This window comes from Pteropus alecto, unplaced genomic scaffold (genome assembly GCF_000325575.1).
Source record: "Pteropus alecto unplaced genomic scaffold, ASM32557v1 scaffold34, whole genome shotgun sequence".
NCBI lineage: Eukaryota > Metazoa > Chordata > Mammalia > Chiroptera > Pteropodidae > Pteropus > Pteropus alecto.
The window spans coordinates 1,879,841-1,897,278 of record NW_006435763.1 but is presented as its reverse complement, the minus strand read 5'-3'; the positions used below and the strand labels follow the sequence as shown (position 1 = coordinate 1,897,278).

General features: G+C 40.6%; 2 protein-coding genes across 4 annotated transcripts in view; one reads left to right on the top strand and one right to left on the bottom strand.

The window, feature by feature from the left end:
- The window catches only part of TNFRSF17 (TNF receptor superfamily member 17), a 98,167-nt gene extending 97,282 nt beyond the window's left edge, over positions 1-885 (bottom strand). For all 3 annotated transcript variants that reach the window (XR_003046054.1, XR_001516786.2, XM_025046122.1), the window contains exon 1: positions 427-885. The gene's annotated coding sequence lies outside the window, so the exon portion shown is untranslated. The remainder of the gene's footprint in view (positions 1-426) is intronic.
- On the top strand, positions 848-11,307 carry RSL1D1 (ribosomal L1 domain containing 1). Its single transcript, XM_006910891.3, has 9 exons — positions 848-1,138; positions 1,928-2,067; positions 3,624-3,762; positions 4,296-4,444; positions 4,531-4,632; positions 6,575-6,668; positions 6,758-6,883; positions 8,654-8,953; positions 10,694-11,307. Exons 1-9 carry the CDS (start codon positions 863-865, stop codon positions 11,003-11,005), a joined length of 1,638 nt encoding a protein of 545 aa, XP_006910953.2. The 5' UTR covers positions 848-862; the 3' UTR covers positions 11,006-11,307.
- The last annotated feature ends 6,131 nt before the right edge of the window (positions 11,308-17,438 follow it).

Sequence of the window (17,438 nt, the reverse complement as noted above, 5' to 3'; positions counted from 1 at the left end):
TAACTGACATGGAAAGCTTCCTATTCCCGTTTTTTTTTCATTTCTCAAAAATTTCTATAGCTAGTTGTAAAAAGACTAGAACCATCCTCAACGTATGAAAAAGCTCCTAAATAAACTGTCGTTTACATGGTGGCCGTTAAAAAAGATGAGGCACAGCATTATGTACTGACTTGGACAACCAGTTAGATACATATTATGGAAAAGTCAACGTACAAAACAATGGGTATAGCAGGCTACCATTGGTGTTAAAAAAGATAAAATTTAAATCCAACCATCCGTACAGAGAAGAAAAGTATAAGTAGTCCCCAGAATATCCCTGGCAGGTTCCAGGAGAAACGGGTAACAGTGGTCACCTCCGGGGTAGTGGGGTGGTAGAGACTTTCTACCGCATCCCAGCCCTGCACGTTTACGTTCAGACGCTCTTACCTCCCGCCTCTGTGAGACCCGAAGCTCATTCTGGCTCTGGCTCCTCCTTCGCGCCCCCACACCGCTTAACGACGATTCTGGTGTCTCCCGTGCCTGATTCCACGGAATCCTCACCAGCCGCCGGGCGGTGCCCGCCATCCTGGCGTTCGACGAGGCTGTGGCTGGGCAGCATAGTCATTGAGCAAGCGGGTGATGGGGCCAGGATTCCCCGCTCTCCCCACGCCCCACGCGGCCTGCCCCAAGGCGGGGTCCACGGAGAGCGAGTGATCCCACCGGGTGAGTGGACAGGCCTCCTCTCCCGCCTCCAGGCGCTTGCTCGATTTCTTTAGTGGAAGAGGGAGAGAGAGATGTCGCCAGGTTGCTCCCAGCGCCTCACGGAAAACCGGAACGAAAGAGAAGGAGAGTTGCCTCAGGGAAGGGACTCCGCGACTGCAGGATGACGGACACTCAGTTTGCTCGCGCCCGCCAAACCACTACGACGCGACGTCCGGAAGTGACGTGTGGCTGCGCGTCCCGCCCCCTGACTTCCGGCAAGAGGCCTGAGCTCGCGCATGCGGACGGAGCGCCAGCTCTAGGGAGCCAGTTCTGGGATAAGGCACGCGAGTCTACACGAGGTCAGAGCGAAATGGAGGATTCGGCGTCAACCCCACCCGCAACCTCAGCCTCGACTTCAGCGACACCGGCCGCTCCGGAGGAACTGGACAAGGAGCAGGTTCGTGGCCCCTGGGGAGATGGGTTGGGAAACGGGTGGCCGTGGCCTTGCGAGGCACGGGGTGCCCGGGGCCGGTTCCGCGCCTCTGCGGACGCCTTCAGAGCTTTGGGAGGGTCGCTCATTCGCTGTGCGCCCACCGTTTCCGCTCCTTTATGCTCATGGGTACGCACCTGCTTCCCCCAGCCCTGCGGCCTGGCTCTTTAGAATTGGATTGCAGGTGTAGTTTGGGGTTCTGGAGATACATCTGGCTCTGCTTCCCTGCGGGTTGACTAGAGCCAAGTCGCTTAATTTTGCAAGCCTCAGATACCTCGTATTTAATTGGGCTCTGAGTACTTGGATGGGAGACCACCTAAGAAGACCGGGTGCTGTAGGTATAAAAACAAATAAATAAATAATAAAATAAATAAAATAAAATGGGCTCTGCAGCCTCCGCTCTCCGGGATCAGAGGACTAGCACATAGCAAGCGCTCGGTAAATGCTGGTTGCAGTGTGTCGCGCGTTTGCTGAGATTACTGCCTTCATCATTGTGAGCAGAAGCATGTACTATCTGGCACGAAATCTTATGTGGGAGAGGCACTTGTGTTCTACGACTTCTAGAAGCAGATACTTCTGTGGTTTCTGATGGATTCTTACATTCCTCTGATTACAGATTGCACGATCCTAGTAGTTATGGTTGGGGAGGTTGCCTACTAAAAGAGAACAAGCAGAAAAAAGAGAAAAGGTGTGGGGAGATGGGTAAATGCTAAATTAGATTGAGATTTAATTTATTTGTGTATCTCCACTTTGCAGATCAAAAAAGCGGTGGAAGCTCTTTTGGCACATTCCAGGTCCAGGAAAAATGCGAATGGATTGCTTTTGAATGAGAACGAAAATTTCTTTTTAATGGTGGTATTATGGAAAATTCCAAGTAAAGAACTGAGGGTCAAATTGTAAGTTCTGGTTTTCTACCTTTAATGTTTTTATTTGCTTGGTCAATTATGTGTAACTTTTAGCAATCACATCTTAATTTCTAATGGAAACTTTGCAAACTCAAAATAAAAATCTGAGTTGTAATAAGTAATCATGCCTAAAAAAAGCACATAGAGAATCAGACCTGCTTAAATTTTCTAGAAATTTTACCACTTTTCTGGGCATTTGGTGAACAGTTAACCTAAGCAGTTCTATTGAATCCAAAACCCAGTTTTTGAGAGAATAAAGGTTAGAATAAGTTTAACAGCTTTTGTATTTTCATAAAATCTGTTATCTTTCAGTGTCAAGTTAATTCCAAGTTAAAATCCCTGAGGTACCAGCCTTGCTCCTTTATACAAAGACTATTAAAAACTTGGCAGTGAACTCATTATAGAAAAGAAAACAGTAACAAATGATTATACATTCTTGTTGCTAGGACTGTTAGGTCAAAAACTGCCCCCCTCTGCAGAGTTACCAGATTTAACAAAGAAAAAAAATTGTTTAGTATCAGTAGGTCCCATGTAATATTTGGAATCTACTTTTACTTAAAAGAATGTTTAAAATTTAACTGGGAGTCCTGAATTCTATGTGACAACCCTGCCTCTGTGTGGAGTCTCTCATTTCCTGAGTGTCGGAAAGCCAGCTCTACTAAAAAAAAAAAAAAAGAGTGTGTAAGGTAGTGAGTTTCTTTTCTTTACCCTAAGGAGGGGTAGAGGTCAGGGCAAGAATGAATATAAATGAGAAGACCATTTTGATGGTCATGTTCTATCAGATAGTGTTCACAAACCTGCCCCAGCCAGATGGCCGCCTGTGTTCTTTATTCCACACCTTTGCTCAGGCAGTTTTTCTCTTCTGGAAAGCCTTCTCACTTTGTCTAGGATGATTTCCCAGCTGCTCACCTCTTGGTGATTTCTGCCATGGAACAGCTTTGCGGCTCACCCAGTCTCGTTTGCTAATGTGTACTGTCATCTCTTTCTTAAGCTAAGTAAATGCTTCCTCAGAACATGTAGGCTCAAACTTTAAGTCAACAAAAGAATGGTTGCATATTTACTGGTCCCTCTTGGTTTGCTCCATGTTTTCTGTTTCAGCTCTTAAGAACTATGTTTTTTATGGAGGCTAGAGTTTTCTGCAAGGTCAGGTTCTGAACCAGAACTGTCCTGATGAAAGTCGATCGTTCTAACACATTACAATATGTGTGTGTGTGTGTGTGTGTGTGTGTGTAGCAACATATAAAATAAGAGTTATATATGTGCACTGTTTTGGGTGTTCAATTATCTTTTAACTCTTGTTATATCTCAAATATTAATTGATATTTTGGCCTATGGGTATTTGTGGTGATGTACTTCAATCTTAAATCTTTTCTGTACCATGGAAAAGTAGATATATTTTTAAATGTTCTCAGTATAGTATTTGCTTAAATGCCATAAATGAATTTTATTGAAGTAACAGTGAATTTATTATGTCTTTCAAATATAAAAACATACATTCTGTCTGTAATAAAACTTTATTCTTTGGTTCTTTCTGATGTATTTTGCAGGTCCTTGCCTCATAGTATTCGATCAGATTTAGCAGATATCTGCTTATTTACTAAGGACGAACCCAACGTAACTCCTGAAAAAACGGAACGTTTTTATAAGAAGCTTTTGAACAAGCATGGAATTAAAACCATTTCTCAGGTAGGAAGCAGGCAATTAAAAGATTTGATTCAATTGAAGTGATAAGTAATACATTGCTATGTTACCTAGTATTTCTCTCCGAAGAATGTAATTTTCTCTTTTTAATTTAATTCTCCCTGGCTTTAGGTAGGGGATAGTCCATCTTTCCTCTGATGGTTGAGCTGTCGAGGTTTGTTGATCCAAAAGCTCAATGTGTACATCAGTAACTTTTATATCTAGAAGATTTTACAAATAGTTGTTCACTAGGTCATTTCTCTGTACTTCCGGAGCATCCTTTATTTGCCTCTGACTTGACACTTCTCACTCTGTTTTGTAGTTGTTGATGTTATTTCTTTGGCTGAGGTCCCATCTCACTTGTCTCCATTTCTGTCCCCCGCATTTAGCATAGTGCCTGGCACATTTTAGATACTCACATGTTCACTAAACTATGGTCCCAGGACATTTTAAACTCTGAATACATGTTGTTGCCCAAGTACTTCTTCTTGTTCAGGTTCTTAACTTTTTGTGTTTTTATTCTTTCTTATGTATTCTAGATTATCCCCTTTCGGACTTTAAAAAAGGAATATAAAGCCTACGAAGCCAAGCTCCGCCTCCTGGGTAGTTTTGACTTCTTCCTCACAGATGCAAGAATCAGGCGGCTCTTGCCGTCACACCTCGGGAGACATTTCTACAACAGAAAGAAGTAAGTTTCCGAGCATCTCTGGACTCGAGCAACACGAAATCTGTAGACGTGTGTGCATGGTGCTCTAAAAGCCTATATTGTTACAGGGTTCCGGTATCTGTAAACCTTCTGGCCAAGAATCTATCCAGAGAGATCAACGATTCAATAGGCGGAACTGTCTTAAACATCTCTAAAAGTGGTTCTTGCAGGTAGGTAAAAGGCATCCATGTGTATCTGTGTTTAATATTTAGTAATGATTTTATAAACATTTTTTACAAGATAGTGTTAATGAAACCAGATCCTTCTGTTAAAACTAAAATCCATTCCTCGGACACATTCAATTCTCTAGAACAGTGCTGTCTGATGGAACTTTCTACAGAGATGGAAATGGTCTGTATTCCTGCTCTCTCCTCTTGGAGTCATTAGCTGTATGTGGCTATTGAGTACTTGAAATGTGACCACTGCAGCTGAGGAACTGAATTTCTAATTTCACTTGATTAATAAAATTTAGATAAGCACATGTGGCCAGTGGCTAATAGTTACCATATTGGATAGGGCATTTCTGGATTATGGATAGCAAGGAGAAGGAGATTAATGCTTAGAGAACATTAGTAGTTTTAGGCTTTCGTGTTACCAGCATCATTATTATGTTTTGAAGTGAAGATCCACCTCAGTCCTGGTTTAAACATATTAAAAATCATTTCATAAAATACTTAGTTTGCTGACTGGGGCATCTGTGGATGGGGATGGGCAGAACTGTAGGGTATGGTCCTTCCTCCCAAAGACACCCCTGGAGCCCATATGTACCCAGTGGTCACACACACCCTAAAAAAGGACCACCAAGGTATCTTGAGTCACCAGGTAAGCCAGCCCTCAGCAGTGTCTCCAGGTAGGGCAGGGTGGGGTTTGACCGGGTAAGACAGGTAAGCTCTGGTTTGGCCTTCTACCTGCAGGTGGAAAGCCGTTTAATTGAGTGTCGTTAGGCCACTGAGAAGAATTAGTCATCAAGCCTGGTCCCCAATTCTCTGGTTATGGCCTGGCATCAAAATCGTGGTTCCTGAGAAGCTGCTAGCTACAAGGTCAGAGGCCTTGTTCGTGGGATCAGTGAGTAGCCAGGAGAAAGAGGACAGATAGCACCGTGCAGGCCGATAAGGAGTAGCAGGGGACAGAAATGGAGACAAGTGAGATGGGACCTCAGCCAAAGAAATAACATCAAAACCCATAGTTTAAGGAACACTGTGGACAATTAATTAAAAAAAAAAAACAAAAACCTAAACCATTTTTTCATCTTTTTTTCCAATTTTTTCCCAACATAGTAGTGTTCTGTCTTCTTCCCCTCCCACCTTCCCCTTTCCTCTCCACGCCCCCTGTACAGCCCCCTCCCACCCCCTCCTACTTGGCTGTTTCTCCATCTGGGAGGCCAAAGGTATGCTTACAAGTAGTTGGCAGTGGGCACACAGAGTGGGCAGAGCCCCGTCTTTGGTTGCAGGGAGGCAGAAGCCCCAGCCCCTCCTTCATCCTGCTTCAGAGACACCTGCCTTTCAGCTGCCATGGTGGGAAGGATGGGGACTGGGTGGACAGGCTGCCCCAGTGGCTGAGAACTAGGTACTTCTGGGCTTCCCATTGGGCTGTGTCTGCACTCTGCTCAACTTGAAAGAATGGGCTTGCTCCTGGCCCGAAGACCGGTACTGTAGGAGGAAGGAGAGTTGTTTGTTTTAGAGGTGGCAGCTGGGTCAGGGCAGTGGAACTTTTATAAAGGCAGGAAGCAACTCTTTTGGGGGTCATTTCTTTCAGAACAGCCACTCCTGGGGATAATTGTCCTCAGAGAAGCTGTGGGCTGACTCAGTGACCTACGTTTTCTGTAATGAAGGTAGAACACCCATCTGACTCTCCTGGCCTCACATTGTTAAGTGCCAGCTCCTCAATCATCTCTTCATGGTGTGACATTTTAGGAGCAGAGTGTTTCTAGAACATAAAAGGTGGTGATCTTCCTTTAAAATATATTTAGAACCTAAAGTTCTTAATGTTTCTACATTCAAAAAAAAATTTAGGATTGTATTTTCGTATTCCTCATACCTGCCTGTGCTTTATTTTGAAGTTGTTTTTTTTTTTTAATCTTATTTATTCATCTGAAACTTTATTAAATTTCAGCACCATACGCATTGGCCATACTGGAATGCAGGTTCAGCACATCATCGAAAACATTCTTGCTGTCACGAAAAGGCTTTCACAGAAATTGCCAGAGGTAGAGTCTTATAGATGAATCAATTGAGCGATCATTTAAAAGAAACAAAACGTGTTGTTCATATTACTCTGTTTGTTTGTTTGTTTCAGAAGTGGGAGAGCGTGAAACTCTTGTACGTGAAAACCGAGAGATCAGTTTCCCTTCCCATCTTTTCTTCATTTGTCAGCAGTCGAGGTGAAGCCAAAGGAGTGCGCACCCCTAGTCAGAAGAAAAAAGTGAGCAGAGTTTTGTTTACTTGAGAGACGTAATCGAGGATGTGGATGCTGCCTCAGAAGAGACAGTGAGGTTGCCATCCCCACCTGACTTTAACCTTTTAGTGGTTTTCCCGTGGTTGTGCTTTGTGTTCATTGTTCTCTTTTTACGTATGACATTAGTTAATCTTGTATGGATAAAATACAGTATAACACAAATATATGTATTGATGTTAGGTGTTTAACTTTTTACTTTCTCTTAAAAGGGCGTATTAGGCTTAGAAGGGGCCTATTCAGTGGCAAGAGGAGCTAAAAGAAAGAGGAAAACCAAAATCTAGTTTACGAAGTGCTCTGTTATTTATGGGCAAAATTTAAGACTGTGTTGAGCTAACACATACCTCTTGGTTTTTGGTTTGTAGGTTTTTGATGCCAACAGGTACCATTGCAAAAGAAGCCAGAATGAGAAAATTAAATTTTTTGCTTTGTTGGACTGATCTCCTAGTTTATTCGTTCTTTCTTTAGCCATGTTAATTATCTCTAATGAGTTTTTAATTTCGGTCTTTTATTTTTTACTTCTAGAAGTTTCATGTTTTGTTCTTTTTTAAATTGGCTGTACTCTTTTTTTTTTTTTTTTTTTGGTTTCCTGTTATGTATAAATAGTCTTCTAATTTGTCTTAATTCTTGGAGCATGTTAAGTATGATTATATGATAGTCATCTGATAATTCAGATAGAAGTATTGGTGTTACAGCCAGCCATCTCTGACTTCTGGTTCCTTATGTATTTGGTTATCTCTGACATGGCATTTGGAAAATTTTTTGTAGAAATAATTCAAGGTGTAGAATGAAAATTGTTTCTCCGGAAGCTGACATTTATGTCTGCCAGGTATCTTGGGGTACCTTGGAGCACTCTTGGTCTGCACCACCTGAAAGCACATTCAAGGCCAAAGGGTCCCTGAATGACAAAGCAAACCATGGCACTAAATTTACACATCTTTGCTTCCTCTTCATCTCTGCTCTGAGGGTAGAACTCATTGGGATCCCAGCTTTTCGTGAGAGGAATGTCCTCTTAGAATCTATACCTAGTGTGGATGCTCAGATTCGATTTTTCTTCACCTTGTCCCCCAACTCACCCACCCAGGTCCTACAGAGCTATTAAAACAGAAGTTGGGGATCAGCAAATACTCTCTGGGCAAAAATGGATTCTGAGCTCACTCCATTGGGTCCTCATTATTAATTTCCTACAGTGTAATCAGCTCAAAGGTGCTTTTAATGAAAGAAAAAAATTAAAAACAAAACATTTTGCCCTGCCTTTTTACTTGGGAGGATGATCCAAAATAACATAGACTGCTATTACCAGAAGCAGGAAGTCTGGATTTTTTGCTGTTTGTCAGCAGATTCAGTTGAGGGCTTTGTGAAGTTGGAATTTTTTTGTTTTTGGTAACAGCTTTATTGAGATGTAAGTCACATCACATACTGTGCAATTTATGATAATTCTTAACTCACCTATAAATGAAGTTGACTTTCACAAAAATCTTGACCGCGTACCTCAAATATCCAGGTTCTGAATACCAATACATAATTTACCATGTAGAATGCAGCTGTGGCTGTGACTCAGAAATGAAGTGGAGGTGGTGTTCAGGTGCTGGCAGGAGGGTTTGTTTGCTCAGAGCTTGTACAAGTCAAGGCCCTTTGAGAGAGCTTGTAGGTAATCAGAACTGTAAGTGATGAGTCTCGGCCATTTGTTTTCCAACAGAAATATCCCCTACTAAAATTACATTTTGGTTTTTTCGGTAGGATGCAAAGAAAATGCAAAAACAAAAAGAATATCTTCAAAAACAAAAGGAGAAGAAAAGAAACAAAAGGCTTATGAAACAGGCTAGAAAGGTTGCATCAGCCCTACCTACAAAGGAGGCAGCCCCTAAAACAAGTGATACGCCAGTGAAGGACCCTGAACCCCAGAAGAAAGAGACCTCCAAGCCTGAGAAGAAAGAGACCCGCAGAGTAAAGGCCCAAAATAAAGTGCAAGACACATCTGAAGAAGAAATTCCACTATTGGTCCCAATAAGAAAATCTCCCACCAAAGAAAATGTAGAGGTATGTTTACTAATATTTAATATTTATCATGTAGTGATTCAGATGCCACTCTGTATCAGGCAGGCATGGCTGAGTGATGACTGTAATAAGTGTTAACATATGGGGACACTATAGAAATCTATTTCAGGGAAAACTTATTCTACCAAAGATTTTTAAGTAATAGATAAAAAATACTTGGGTAAACCTCAGAACCCAGAAGATAGTTACCATGACCTACTTGACCCTTATTTTAAATATCGGAGTAACATGTACTAAACACAACCTTGTATGTCCCTAGGAATCAAGGGAGACATGACCATATTGATAATTCTTAAAAACATTGCCCATGGTTTTAAAAAGGAAGCCAGGGTGGACATTTGGGCAGTGGTTTAGTTTCTGCAGGTGAGTCCTGGATCAACTCACAATTAGTCTTAGAAAACTTACAGGGGAAGTGTGGGCCCCGGACCTGCCCCTAAAACCTTTCTGACCACCTGCACCCAGCGGTTCTTCACAGAAATCTGACTTCATGGGTTTCAGATAAGATGATTTAAAGGAACAGAGTTTTTCATTTTTTTGGTCTTTTGATCATTTTTTTTCCTCATACTCATAGTATCTATCGTATTGGAGGAAGACCTTTTGAAAACAAGGGGAGAAATAGGTCCCTAATTGTCTAGAGGGCTGACATCCCACCCCCACCCTGTGGGCAGACAGGACTCATGGCCCCTGTGGGCACAGCCTGCACTGGGGGTCCCGGGGCTATTACTGTGCTTTACCTATTTTGCGTTTAGTCTTAACAGTAACCTTTAAAATCTTAAACATTATAATTTACATCTATTAGTGAAAATATTCTTTTTAAAGTGCCCCCAAAGCACTACTGAATTTATCAGTATACCTAAAGTTAACATAAATGGTCAGTATATTAACTATATAATTATTTTTAGAAAAAGTAAGCTGTTTTGGTTATAATGGGACTGGCAAGTAATATGTTGGAAATTAAAGAATGGAAGGTGTAGCTGCCAGGGTGATGCATGTCAAGTGCTGTAAAAGCGTTTATGCTCTTTGAACCCATCTAGGAAGTATGATCAAGGTGATAAATACACAAGTTTCATCATCATTCACTATAGAAACAAAAAATGAAAAAACGTCCCGTATCCTTGCAATTGTTTTTTGTAAAGTTATTGAAAATGATGTTTATTAAGAGTTTATACTGCTTAGGAAATATGAATGAAATAATTGGGAAAAGGGCATAATACTTGGCTTTTAAATGTATACCTACCCATGGGGGAAGGGTAGTAAGAGTTAACACTATTATTAAGGAGTTTTTTATATTTGATGTTTTTCAGATTTTCCATAATCTCTCATTTTATATTTTACTCAAAATTTTGTTGATGTTGGTTGGGTTTTTGGGTCTCCGCCCCACTCCATGTGCAAGGAGTTTATAGCTGAAGGTGACAGTCAGGATTATGCCACAGGTCTTCTTGCTGTGCTCCTGGAAGGTGCTTTCAGCAGACCCTACACTCAACCATTGGGAAAGTTGGTTTCCCCCTTGATTGGACCGTCAGGGTCCTCTTTACAGTTACAAATAATGGAGAATACAGCTGCCTTTCAGAATGTCGGTGAGGCAGAAAGAAAAGCCATTTCTCATCATGCCAAGGTGTGCCTTCTGGGGGCCACCTGAGTAATCAAAATGAGAACTCTTGGAGTTACACTGTCAGTTGGTTTTCTTTTCTCCTCCAGACTTAAGTTTTTTCTTTTACCTAGATACAAAATCATGCCACAGGAAAGAAGTCTCCACAAAAGGGTAGAAGAGGAGGGAAGAAGAGGAAGGCCTTAGCTTTGGAGACTCCGAAAGCGGCAGAGCCCAAAACCCCAGGGAAAGGCCCAGGGAAGAAGCCAAGAATCAAAGAAGAGTTGGAGAAGGAACAAAACTCTCCCTTGGGGAAAAAAGACCCAAGACAGACACCCAAAAAGCCAGAGGCCAAGTTCTTCACTACAGCTAATAAATCTGCAAGAAAAGTTCCCCAAACCGCCAAACAATGGTCCAAAAAACCCAAAGTGCCCCAGTCAACCTAAAATCAGTGACTCAGCCAGGAGGAAACATCAGAGCTGCGTGGGTATTTTGAAAGATACTTGGGTCCTGGCCCCCGTCAACAACCTTCTCCAAGAGTGAAGCCTAGACATAAATATATGTAAAACCCTCCACAAGTAATTCTGATACATGTTCGTGAGTGTAAGAAACAGTAGTGAATCTATTTTTAAAATTGTTCTTCCATGTATTTGCTAACATAATAGAGAGAAAATACAGTGCTTTCCTGTGATTGTGTTTTTTTATTAAAGTGTTAACATTTGCTTCTAAGTAAACTTTGCATTCTGTATCTTGTTAGTTTTACTTGAATGCCTATGATGTGACTCTTAACTGCTTTAAACCATTTATTTATATAGGCCCCAGTACAGCAGTCTGTGCATAGATTTTCAAAGCTTGTCTTTTAGGCCAGCGATGGGCTCGCTGCATGCACATCAGCTGCTGAACTCACGTTAAGTCTCAGGTCCTTGGCCCTTGTGCCAGGACAGTGTATCTTCATGGGTCTTGGCGAAGTGGTGGTCAGCCAAGGGTGTAAAGCGCTGAGTTAGCATCTGTTTGGTGAGGGACGTTAGCATGGAGCCATTTATAGGGGCACCAAATTGAATCCTGCCTGCTAGAGGCAAGAAGATACCTTCCACAAGCTCTCCTATCTTCCTCCAGATTGTCCCTCACCCTACATGGATTTACTTAGATGTGGCACCTCTCGGATAGGGGACCTGGGAGAGGAGACCGCTAGATTTGGGTGACTCTTCAACATGCTGAGGCAGTGAATGCCTTCTCAGGTCCGGAGTCTTTCAGTGGATTTGAGTTGGGGTACACATCTCTGGTAGGAAGTGAGAGATCCAGCGTGCGTAGTGCAGGAGGACCAGCGTGAGGCATGCTTCCAGAAAACACATGGTTCAGAAACGGCAACAAGGAATAAAAGCTTCGGTTGGCTCTCTAGCAAGGTGACTTGAGATAGCTGTTGCTTTTTAGCACAAATTAAACTGTCACATAACTTTTTAAATCATGAAAACCTCTAAAATACAAAATAATTTGTAATTCCGCTGTCCTTTTAGGGTCTTAAAAATGAATATGCATCTAATGTGTGTTGTAGGGATTTAGCTTAATTGATAAGTTTTCCATGGAAACTAAGTCTGCTGTTTGGCATAAGGCAGACTCTCATGCATAATCAGATAAGCTGTTCTTTAGAGTCCACATGACAGTTTTCTAGGGATAGTTGTGTGGTTTTCTGGTCTCATCCTTTAGTTATTGTGCACTTTAGTCCCCGTTGAGTATGATGCGGGTATTTACAAAATCTTCCTGTTCTGCCATGCATCTAGTTTCTCTCTAATAAATTCTCAGTGTTCTCTATATTGAAAAAGAGATTTGAGTTTCTTGAGCAGGGTGCTAATTTTTTTTGACAAAGGCCACAGTTGAGAAATTGGTGATAATTCTGAATTGCAAATGAGAAAATCAAATTGAGTGCTTGATTTCCAAGGCTTATATATAGGAGACACCTTACCTGGTGGCTGAAAGGGCTGTGGTCTACCAAATAGGGCCAGAAAAGTAGTGGAAATCTCTGCAGTGTATTAGTTCTTGTGGGTTAAGAGGTTGAGTATGTGGCTGATGTTTGTTTCATTGGAAGTCAGTGTTGGGTTTCTGGATCCATCCTCCATACCACAGAGATTTAATGGACAAACCCAGATCTGATGGGAAAAATTTGCAATATTTTTATTCTGAAAAAGTACCTGAAATTTAATTTGTTCTTTAGGAAGTGTAATGAGCATCAAAATTTTTAATGTTTTTAAATGCCTTGAATATATTTAAGATACTCCTAATAAAGGTCACATTGTATTTCATAATGTCCTTGAGAAATATTTAAATAAGGGTACAAAGGAATTTCTAAGTCATGCTCTCTGATCACCAGACCAAAAACCCTTAATCTATTCAGTTCATGGGTGTATTTAAGGGTTTAAAATAGCAAAGAACTCTTTTGTCATTTAAATATCGATGATTCTGCACTACTTTTTTTTTTTTTTTTCCTTAAATTATACTGTTTTCCCTGCTTATAACTAGTGTGTTAATAGTCACAACACCAAGATTCCCAGTTAGGACTTTATGAGCCTAAGAAGTTCTCGAGCCTTAGATGTTATATTGCATGTGATTAAAGACCACAAATAAAATTCTGGTTAAAGTGAAATAATGGTCCTAGAGAGAGAAAATGGCAAATTATTTAGGTGGTTATATATAATCCCAGATTCTATGTCTTAGTAAAACACTGTCTAAGAAGTATTAACATCTGTTTGTATAACTTTTTTTTTTCTTCGTATGACTCATTTTCTATACTTGAAGTGGCAGGAAATAATCAGGGCATGGGTATAATTTCGACTCACCTAGAAAGATGTCTCTCAGCTTTCCAAAAGACATTCACTGATAATGTGAATTAGACACTCATCTTTTCATTATAGATTCCCCCTCAAAATCTATTTTTCCGGTATACAATGACATCATCTCAAAAACATTGAACTCAGCCATTGAGCCATGGAGTTACATCTGTTTTCATTTTATTCGTTCAGCCACCCACATATTCACACATCCTTTTTCCAGTAAGTTCCTACGAAGTGCCAAGTACGGTACTAGACTTGGAAAAGGAACACATAAAACAGCTTTGAACTTCAAGGGAATCCTTGTCTGGTTAATGGCATCCTCAGAATTAGAATCTGGTTTGCATCTCAGTACTACCCAATCATTCTTCACTAATCTTACATATAGGCAGTTTTTACACGTAGGTATTCTGGGTTTTAGGTTCACAGCAAAATTAAGCGGAAGGTACGGAGATTTCCCATATCCCTCTGCCCCCACACATCTCCCACCAGAGTGGTACGTTGCTTAAAATCAATGAGCCTACATTGACACATCACTGTCTCCCAAAGTCTACAGTTTACATTAAGGTTCTTTTTGTATTATACGTTCTATAGATTTGGACAAATGTATAATGACATGTATCCAACATAATAATATCAAGGTATTTTCGCTGCTCTAAAAATTGTGTTCTGGCTATTCACCCTCCTCCTCTCCCCTCGCCCCACAGAGCCCCTGGCAAACCACTGATCTTTTTATTGTCTTAATTTTGCCTTTTCCAGAATGTCATATATTTGGACTCATACAGTAGATAGCCTTTTCAGACTGGCTTCTTTCATTTAGTCGTATGCAATTAAGATTCCTCCATTTTTTTCTCATGGCTTGATAGCACATTTTAGTGCTGAACAATATTCCATTGTCTGGAATATTAATTGCCAAGTTCGGGACAATTGTAAATAAAGATGCTATAAACATTTGTGTAGCTTTTTTGTGTGGTAATAAGTTTTCAACTGCTTTGGATAAATATCAAGGAGTGTGATTGCTGGATCACATAATAAAGAGGGTGTTTGGTTTTGTAAGAAACTGCCAAACTGTGCTCCAAAGTGACTACCATTTTGCATTTCCACCAGCAATGAATGAGAGTTCCTGCTACTCCACGTCAGCATTTGATGGTGTCAGCGTTCCAGATTTTGGCCATACTAATGGGTGTGTAGTGGCGTCTCATTGTTTAATGTTATTGGTAAGGCTTCCAGTCAATGGTAGGCTATTAGTTCTTAAGTTTTGGGGGAGTCAAATTTATATGTGGAGTTTCCTCTGCATGGGGGTTTAGAGCCCTTCACCTCCTGGAGGATGGTGGGGTATGGGGAAGTTGATTTGGTATCAAGGGTGGGGGTTCTCTCTAAAGCGACTTACAAATTGGACAATATAAACACAAACAGAAGTAAAAAGTCGAGTCCCACTGGGGAAGAGGATTCAGAAGAGCCTGACTAAAGTTTGGTCAAGTAGACTCTTCGTCACTGGAAATACCTTCAAATTTTGACCCTTCTAACTCTCCATGCCTCGTGACAAAGGAACCTGACTTATTCAATCTATCTGCAGGATACATGAATCCATAGACCCAAACATCTTGGAGCAAATCATGCAAAAAAGTTGACTTCTTTTAAAATCATGACCACTACCTCAAAGGATACTTCCTACTTCCTACTGCCCTGCCTTTTGGATGTGTCCCCACTCTTTCAGCCTTAATGGGGATTAGAAGATTGTTTTAAAATATGCCTGGTTAAAGGAAAGTCCCTCCTCCTCCCTTGACTGACATGTGAAGGTCCCACCACGAAAATGATGACACCCATTCACCTGCTCACTAGAAATCCCACCAGTCAACAAACTCTACATGGTAGCCCTTCAGTGCCTCACTCTGAAATGTGAAGGGAGAGCCCAGAAACTAGGAACTGTCAGGAATGCTTCTGAACTACACATTCAAAGACCTGTAGAGGAGACAGTGCGGGGAGCAGCAACAGAAAAAAAATGTCCTTCAGCTTACATTTAACAATCTCAGAAATGTAGGAGATATATTGTATAATTGAAATAAGTGTCGAGTGTTATAAAGAATCGGTAAGAAAAAGCAAGAGCTCTTAGAAATTAATAATGATGGCAGAAATTAAAAATCCAAATATTTCTGTATGATAAAAGTAATGCTATGTTCAAGAAGAACCATTTACAATACGAAGAAAAAAAAAACAGGACAATGTCCAACAATAGAAAAATTTTAAAGATACAATAGAAAGAGACAGTGGAACATTTTACTGTCCCTAAAACTTGGTGAAAAGAAGTCCATTCCGTATATACAATAGAATATTACTCAGCCATAAGAAGAGATGAAATACTGCCATCTGTGACAACATGGATGGACCTCGAGATAATCATACTAAGCAAAATAAGCCAGATAGAAAAAGTTGAAAACCACATGATATCACTTATATGTGGGATATAAACCTAAAAGCAACAAACATACATAACAGACAAACATAACAAAGCAGATCAATGGCTGCTTGGGTGTAAAGGGTGGGGAGGCATTACTTTACAAAGGGGCTCAAAGAAACTTTGGGAGGCAATGGATTTTTTTTTTTAATCTTATTGTGCTGATACTTTCAATGGTGTGTGTGTGTGTGTGTGTACATAGATATATATGTCAAAACTCATGTGGTGTTTTTTTGTGCCTCCTTATGCCTCCATTAAATCATGAGTGAAGAAGCATAGAGTAAATGAGTTTAAGCAATGTTTCCCAAATCTTTGCTGATGTTAAGAAGCCTCTGGGTGTTGTGGGATGTCCACACTCCTGGTCCCACTGCCAGAGGCTTCGTGAAACACTGGGTGAGTTGTACTGTCAACAAGAGCCCCAGAGATTCTCAAGTTCAGGGAAGTTGGAAGACACGGGTAGAAATGGGCGGTAGGAGGCCAAACCATCATTAGGTGAAGACAGATAAACAGCTAGGGGAAAACAGATCTGTGATGTCTACTGTTTCACACTGGTGCATAATCATTAACCACCATATCACAAGTGTCCCCACCTGTTCTCTTCGTTAAGGAGTTTTCTCGGCCCCTCAGCGTTTTATATCATCTGGTTAATTGGGAGCAAGCCACGCTGATAGGGGAAAATGGCTTTCCATGGACGTCCATGTTATGCAATTATCCAATCAAAATCTTATCTCCTATAAAAGCAACACAAGGAGGTAGCAGTGTTTGGTGTTTCAGCTTGAAGGGTGTTTGCTGGTTTCTGTTCTGGAAGAGCTGCGTTTAATACCAGGTAAAGCATGTTATTATTATTATTTTTTAATACATAAAAGTAATGGTGTGTTTTGAAGTCATTAAAAACACTCCTTTTTGTTTATTTAGAGTCACTGACCATTGCGTTTTCTCAGATGTTTCTCCTTATGACCTCTGTTGGTTTTCTTTTCTCTTAATTTGTCAATGTTCTTTGTGTATGCGTGATCTTAATTTTTTTGTCTTTTCTGTGTATAAAACGTGTTCTTCCATCTGTCACTGACGAAGTTAGGACTTTGTCTCTGGTGTCTTGTGGCATTCAAGGCATAAAAATATCCTTTAAAGCATCTCTTTCATTTTTTAGGGGAACTCAACATTCTTTCCTATTTAGCAAGTCTGAAAATATACGAAACACGCATTCAGTCTAAGGAACTAAATAAAACCAATAGAAATGGAGGAGGAATTTAATAAGGACATATAAAAATAACAAACTGGAAAGCAAATGCTATATTTGTGGATAAACCTAAAAGCATGCTTTTGGAAAACATAACAAGCACCTAAATCTTTAGCAAACTGATAAAAAAAATAGCATTTTCTGAATGAGACAAGAAATGTGAGAAAAAAAGATGATTAAAAAGGTTCTGGACATATTCATTTCAATACACTTGACATTTTACACAAAATAGGTCATTTTCTTGAAAACAGAAGTTATCAAAATCACATCAGGAGATAGAAATTTCAATCAGACCCATCTTTCTAGAATAAATGAAAAAAGATGTTCACAGACCCACCTAAGAAAGGCCTTAGCAGCCAATCACT

Excerpts from the sequence above, each read along its gene's own strand:
- RSL1D1 (XM_006910891.3), top strand. The coding sequence starts at position 863 with ATGACGGACACTCAGTTTGCTCGCGCCCGCCAAACCACTACGACGCGA. Across the intron at positions 4,445-4,530 it reads CATTTCTACAACAGAAAGAA|GGTTCCGGTATCTGTAAACC; the intron begins GTAAGTTTCCGA and ends ATATTGTTACAG. Across the intron at positions 6,884-8,653 it reads CCCCTAGTCAGAAGAAAAAA|GATGCAAAGAAAATGCAAAA; the intron begins GTGAGCAGAGTT and ends TTTTTTCGGTAG.